General features: G+C 38.0%; 1 protein-coding gene across 1 annotated transcript; it reads right to left on the bottom strand.

Moving 5' to 3' along the window:
- Positions 1 to 4,149: 4,149 nt before the first annotated feature.
- On the bottom strand, positions 4,150 to 6,322 carry LOC113350837. The gene is made up of 3 exons (XM_026594946.1): positions 5,393 to 6,322; positions 4,883 to 4,940; positions 4,150 to 4,544 (listed from the first exon to the last, which is right to left on the bottom strand). Exons 1-3 carry the CDS (start codon positions 6,320 to 6,322, stop codon positions 4,150 to 4,152), a joined length of 1,383 nt encoding a protein of 460 aa, XP_026450731.1.
- Positions 6,323 to 7,250: the final 928 nt, after the last annotated feature.

Below are 7,250 nucleotides of genomic sequence, written 5' to 3'. Positions count from 1 at the left end.
TAATCTCCCACTGTGGTCGCCAATCTATAGATGGGGAAAAACGATTTGATAGTTTTTACATAATCGAGTAGACGACCGTGCGGAGGAGACTCCTTGAACCGAGCGAAATGTTTAACCTCACACAGATACACTGCAAGAAGGGAGTGCTTTAAGTTCGAGATATCAATCTGTAGGACTCTATCCTAAACCAAGACAATGGTCGTTCCAAAGTCAACTCGGTCACAAGAGAGGATGGGTCGATCTGTAGGAGGGAAGCTGAGAAATGTGTGAGATCAATGGTGACCAAAGATTGTAGGTGTGTTGCGTATTCTGCGTGAAGAAATAAAATAAATTCTGATTGATTGAATTTTGCTCTGTAGAGAGTAATTGCTCAGATGTTGAGTTGTTAATCTCGTGTTGTCTGCTTGACCAGAGATTGTCTGTTGTTTCAATCATGATTCAGAGACTTATTTATATTACTAGAATTGTAAACACCTTGATCCCATGAAGTGTGAAAGTTGATGGAGTCAAAGAGTGGGGAAGTGGAAATCGTGTTAAAACCAGTTGCTCATCGTGCGGAGACTCGATTAATTTTCCACCCACTACTTTTCTAACTCCTCCAACTGATTTCACGACTTGCTCACATTCTCATCGTGTGTATGAACACACGTGCCATAGACCGCCAGACCAAAACCCTAGTTAATATACCCCATGTGACACGATTGACATCTCGTGATTGTGGAGTCAGTTGCTGACTTTATGAGACGATGAGTCCTTGTATTGTTGAGTCGAACATGATTTGCAAATATTCTGAGACTCATGAATTGAACATGTCTGCTGAGACAAAGATATATTTTCGAATAAATGTTGATAACTTAAGGTGAGCAAATGTTGCTGAATCGTTGAATATTGATATTTGAACCAATATTCCTTAACCTGAGAAAACATTGCTCGTCTGAGCAAATATTGCTCGTTTGATGAATTGTTGGTATTGTTGAATATTGATAGTTGAACCAATATTCCTTAGTTTGAGCAAATATTTCTCGTCTGAGCAAATATTGCTCGTTTGAGCAAACGTTAATTTAATATGATGACATCTGAGCTGAGCATAATTATTAAAGTGTTGATCACGGGTCAACGTAAAATTATTAGTGTTTGAATCTGCTCAGAATTATGTTTCTGCAGAGCTATGGATTCGAAACCCTAATTTTTGATCAACTGATGATTTATTGAAAATCAACCACAGAGTGCAGGAGGGACCGGCTACACGGGATGAGGAATCGACCATTTCACGCTTATATGCTCAAGTGAGCAAAATACCAAAATCTCTTGAAGACCAGTTGGTGAAAGGATGATTAAATGCTGGTTTAATCATTTATTAAAGTAGTTCTCGTGTGAGCGTTAGGTAGTAAAACCTGATTATGGAGAGATGAGGGACCGACCCTTGGTGGTCGTGGGACCAGCTGATGGTCGTTTGAGCAAACTCCAAGTTGTTTGAGAAGAGTTTGGACCCGATATAAGCAATTGAGCAAATTAGGTCAAAATTATTAAAACATATGGGACCGCTATTTGCAAGCCCTAAGGCCGACCTTGGTCAGTCAAGGAGACCTTCCCGTGTTACCATAATGTCCGTGTCTCAGTCATGAGAGTTTCGATATTTTCTGATGCGCGTTTGAGCAACATTTTGAGAAAATATGAAGAAATCAGGGATTTTTGCTGAAACCGGGAAAACTTCATGAGATGAAGGAATAAATAATAAAATAATGAAGGAATCATGAAGTATAGGACCGACTATGGCCAAGGCATGGCCGGCCGTCCAAAGAGCCTGGTCCCAAGGCACTTTTCCTAATTTTTATAATATTTTTCATGATTTTAGGGAAATATAGTAAAATCAAAGAGTTTGTTGAAACCAAGGAATTTGTTGAAATCAAGGAGTTTCCATGAGATGAGGGAAACATAAAAACTAATAATAATAAAATAAGTTGAGTGTGGGACCGGTTAGCACATGACCGGCCGGCTAGGGCCCGGTCCCACGAGTTTTCCTAATTTTATATTATTTTTCATGACTTGAGTGAAATTTCATGAATTCAAGGAGTTTGCTGAAACTAGGGAGTTTCCTTGAAGTGAAGGAAACAAATAATATTAAAATAATGAGACAAGGGCGGGTGGGACCGGCCACGGCTAGGGCATGGCCGGTCCAATGAGCCCGGTCCCGTGAGTTTTCTCCCTAATTTTATATTAATTTTCATGAGTTGAGGGAAATATCATGAAATCAGGGAATTTCCATGGGATGAGAGAGAAAAAATAAAATAATAAGGAACCATGAGGTGTGGGACCGGCCACAGCTAGGGCATGGCTGGCCGTCCAGTAAGCCTAGTCCCACGACACCTTTCCTAATTCTTATTATTTCTTTGATAGGAGGAAACACCATGAGACTAGGGAGTTTCCTTGAGACGAAGGAGATTTGTTCAAATGAAGGGATTTTCATGAGGTCAGGAAAAATAATGAAATATGATAAAAGTAAAAATTGGGCGTGGGACTGGCCATGGCGTGACTGGCCGTCCGGTGAGCCCAGTCCCCTAGCGCCTTTGCCAATATTTTTTTTTTATTATTTTTCATCCTAATTTGCATAGGTTCATCGTTCCTTCATGTTTTGAAATGCTCGTTCGTGCATTCAGGTGCTCGTTTGTGCATTATTGCTGAGTACACTTGCACCATTTTGGTCAGGGCTTACTCGATAGCGGCTCAGATGCCCGTACGTTGAATATTTATTACCCGTGGAATTTTGCTGGGAAGAACCACGAATTGAAGTGACGAAATATTACGAAGAATCGTAGAATATTTCTGAATATTCAGTTAACGATTAGAGATAATTAATTGATGGCTCTATACTAGCAGGCATGCTGTATAGGAGCATTAATTATCTGAGAATTGAGAAATATGAGCTTGTAGAAACGTCATATTCCTTTTATATAGTCAGGAAAAACATTGTTGTATCCTGAAGACGTTGTTGCTCTATACTAGCAGGCAAGCTGTCTAGGAGCCGTCCAATCATTCGATTATATATAAAATTAATTACTGAAATTGCTCAGTATTTATGAGATATGTCGTTGCCTCAGCTGAGAGACTGCACATCCACATATACTCTGAGAGATAAAATCTCAGTCAGAGATTCTTGTGGCATGAGCTTTCATGCTTTCGACGAGAGACATGGGTCTCAATACTCATCTGATTGTTGGATCAGGAGTACTACAATTATGATTTTACGATTTTAGCCTTTGTTGAAAATCCACCATCTATAATAAGTAATTTACTTTGTCATTTTTATAAGAACTATGCATTTTAGTTTTAATCTTATATATTTATATATTTCAAAAATTGAATCATCCTTAGGTTAACTTTTATGGTCATCCAACTGTGAGACTAAAGTTTGAAATCGGCCTAAACCCAAAATTCAAGATGTGGATCAAGCAAATGCTTGAATTGGAAGTTAAAAAGTTCTCTGCTCAACCATTTGGAGTAGAGGAATCATAATGTTGCGCCCAACCTTTAGCGCAGAGAAATCAAATCCATCGTATGGAGAGACCTGCTGGTGATCCAGCGACTTTAGCAATCTTTCTAAATGGTTGGGCGCAAAATTGCCAAATCGTTGGGCAATATTTACTTAAATCAAGTAAAACTATAAGAACTAGTCTCCAATTCAAGATGATGTGAAAGGACAATTAGAACTTAAATTTGACATCATATGAATCTAAAGACACATAAATGTGTAAGGAAGTGAAACTATTAAAAGTGGAGGACAATCCTAGTTTCGAACTCATGTTTTGTCAAAACAAAAAAAGGAATAAGTGCTCAAAGTCATCCAAAAAATTCTTAAGGCAACTCTCATTGCTGAGAAGTCAATTGAGATCTTGAAGAATGAAACTGTTCTTTTGTTTTCAAACAGTCAGCCATACCTCCTCGAATATCTACAGTCCTAACAAAAGGTATCAGTGAAAATTACTTAGACCAAGCACTACGGTTGGTGTTTTTTCTTAGTTATAGCTTAATTGTAGCGATATACACCTACTATTGCCCTTTGATTGGTTTTAATACGGCGAATTCGCTTGGCCTCTCTATGAGGATGAATAGATTTGTCCATTTTTTTTTGATGCAAAGAAGAATGTGTTACTAACTGAATTGAGATACAAAGTTTTTGTCATCTTCCTGTGCAGAAGCAATGAAGTTAGGAGGACTTATCAACCAAGTAATAGAATTTTTAAAAACTCTCGGATGCCTAGCCAACTTATCGGCTGGCTTATTACAATCTCTACTAATAGACTTGCAGGACCATAATGGATGTCTGCATAACAAGGACTTGATATCTATGATAAGTGATTGGTTCTCCCAAGTGACTTTATGGTGATCTCGATTGAATGCTTCAACTACAGCTTGCACATCGAGCTCAGAGAACGCCTGTTGTATTCCTATTTCTTGTTCCATAGCCAGTAAAAGACCTCCACATTCTGCTTGTTCTGCATTCACATATTGATTTGCATAGGCACATCTCCCACGTTCAAAGGAACCTGGAAAATTATGTAAAATTAGTCATATACCTGTATGGTGAATATTATGCAGTTTCTTATAAGATGCATCACAATAAATTGAAGTAAAGGGAGCAGTAGGTGGGTTCCAAGACAGTGAGGTTCTGGTTTTTTGTTGAGTTTGAACTAATTTCTTGTGTTTTAATCTCATGGCTTTACTTGTCCCCAAATTCAACAGCTAAGCACACTTTACTACTCCAACTTCATTAGGTTGTATGTCTTGGAAAGTATGATTGCATCGATCCTTCCAAATTTCCCAAGCCGTATTTGCCATTCTAACTATCCAGTCATATACAAGATCATTCATAATATCCATGAACCAACTTCTGATCCAATCTGCAACATCGCCTTCATTTCTTTGGTTGTTGTGAAGGCCACCTGGAGTTGTAAGCCATACATCTCTAGAGAAGCTGCATTCCATAAGTATGTGCCTTGTTGTTTCTATTCCTTGATTGCATATACTGAAGACGCTTCCCCTACAGTTCATAACTCTAGCCATTCTTTCATTGGAAGGGATAATTTCAGTTAGGCATTTCCAGAGAAAATGTTTCACTCTTAGCAATGTGTCAATACTCCACAAATGCTTCCAGAATCTTGTTGTGTCTGCATTATAAGTAACAACACCATTATTTTTGATGTCCATAAGCTTTCAATATGCGGACTTGATAGAGAATTGTCCATCTCTTGTTAAGGTCCAGACTAACCTATCTTCACATCTCCAAGGAATGCGTATATTAAGAATTATATTGGCATCTGCTTGACTGAAAAGGCGCTGGATTAACTGAACATTCCATGCCTTAGATTGTTGATCAATTAACTCTGACACGAACCTGTAGTTGTTTGCTTCCTCTGGTGAAACCACTGATGTTGGTGGTTTGTTTGTGTATGGCAGCGACATCCTCCCAGATTAAAACTTTGTTTCCATTTCCAATTACCCATAGGCTAAATTCTTTAAAAAATCCCATCATATTGTAGACACTCTGCCAAGCCCAAGACGAATTTTTCTTCTTTTTTGCATGTAGTGCATTAGTATCTGCAAAGTAGTGTTTCTTCATAGCATTCAACCAGAGCTGGTTCTTCTCATTACATAACCTCCAGGCTGTTTTGGTAAGTAATGCTTTGTTGAAAACTGATAGATCTCGAAAACCCATACCTCCGTGTGCTTTATGCTTCCCAACTGATGTCCAATAAATAAAGTAGAAACCCTTACCATCTTCTTTTCTCCACCAGAAAAACCTTTGGACTTTATCCATTTCCTTTATAGTGGTTTCTGGTAACTTGAATACACTCATGTGATGAGACGGCATAGTACTAAGAACACTTCTAACCATGAAAAACGTACCTACTTGGTTTATGAACTTCCTATTCCACTTAGATAATCTTACTTTCATTGTTTCCACCAACCCTGAGAATGAATTTGTTTTCTTTTTATTTAAGAATAAATGAATTCCAAGGAATTTTTCTTCTAATAACACCTTCTTCATTTTCAATCTTCTTAACAAAATCCTGCAATTTCGTGGGTGAATATGCTTCGAGAAGAACACAACAGACTTTTGAAAGTTGATATGTTGTCCCGATATCTCACTAAATTTTTTAACTACATCCAGCAATGTGTTTACATTTTGAACGTCAGCCTTTGCGAACAGCAAGTCATCTGCGAATAGTAGATATGTCACTTTTGGTGCATTTCTTGAGATTTTTATACCCTGGAGCTTCTTAGCATTTTCAGCTTGAGACAAAGATCTGTTAAGGACTTCCATCGTGAGAAGAAATAAATAAGATGATAGGGGATCACCTTGAATAATTCCTCTAGTTGGTCTGAATGGTTTGCATGGTGAGACATTTAAAAGGATTTGAAGTGTTGTTGTACTGATGCATTCATGAACAAGATGACATCATTTTCTGTTGAAGCCCAACTTCATCATAACATTATTGAGAAAGCTCCATTCAACTTGATCGAAAGCTTTACTCATGTCCAGTTTGAGAGCTATATATCCTTTCTTAGTTTTCTTCCTCTTCATACAATGTATAAGTTCTTAAGCTATAAGAATATTGTCCCTAAATTGCCGCCCTGGAACGTAAGTTGCTTGCATAGGTGAGATGATTTTGTCAAGATGATGCTTTAGCCTGTTTTCCACGATCTATGTGATAAGTTTGTATGTTGAGTTGCATAAGGAAATGGGCCTGTAGTCTCCTGGAGAATGAGGAAGTTTGGTTTTTGGTACCAAACAAATATTTGTTTTGTTCATCTTCTTTAACAATCTTCCTGAAATAAAAAAAATTTTGCACCATATCGATCACTTCTTTTTTGACAGTTTCCCACTCGGTTTGTAAAAAACCTGGTGGAAATCTATCCAGGCCCGGAGCCTTCCAAGGTTGCGTACTTTTGAGAGCAAATTCTATTTCAGCTACATCTGGGATCTTCACAAGGGCCATATTATCTTCATCAGTTATGCAGGTTGGGAGAATGTTGAGAAGATCTTCATCTATGACAAGTTCAGAAGTACTCATAATGTTTTTAATGTGATTGATAAGTAGCTCCTCAAGATTGTGTCTTCCACTACACCAAGTACCATTTGGCTTTTGCAGAGATTCAATTCTGTTGCGATCCCTTCTTTTGTTGGCCTGAAGATGAAAATGTTTTGTATTTTGATCCATTTCAGTGAATATGGAATCTCTAGATTTCTG

This window comes from Papaver somniferum, chromosome 2 (genome assembly GCF_003573695.1).
Source record: "Papaver somniferum cultivar HN1 chromosome 2, ASM357369v1, whole genome shotgun sequence".
Classification (NCBI taxonomy): domain Eukaryota; kingdom Viridiplantae; phylum Streptophyta; class Magnoliopsida; order Ranunculales; family Papaveraceae; genus Papaver; species Papaver somniferum.
Note: the sequence above shows the minus strand (reverse complement) of the source record. Positions and strands in the feature narration are given on the sequence as shown.

What these genes read in the sequence shown, in the direction of transcription:
- LOC113350837 (XM_026594946.1), bottom strand. Translation starts at nt 6,322, where the DNA reads ATGGAAGTCCTTAACAGATCTTTGTCTCAAGCTGAAAATGCTAAGAAG. An exon ending in GAGGAAGCAAACAACTACAG is followed by an intron (nt 4,941 to 5,392) that starts GTTCGTGTCAGA and finishes TTACAACTCCAG; the next exon opens with GTGGCCTTCACAACAACCAA. An exon ending in GCAGATTGGATCAGAAGTTG is followed by an intron (nt 4,545 to 4,882) that starts GTTCATGGATAT and finishes ATAATTTTCCAG; the next exon opens with GTTCCTTTGAACGTGGGAGA.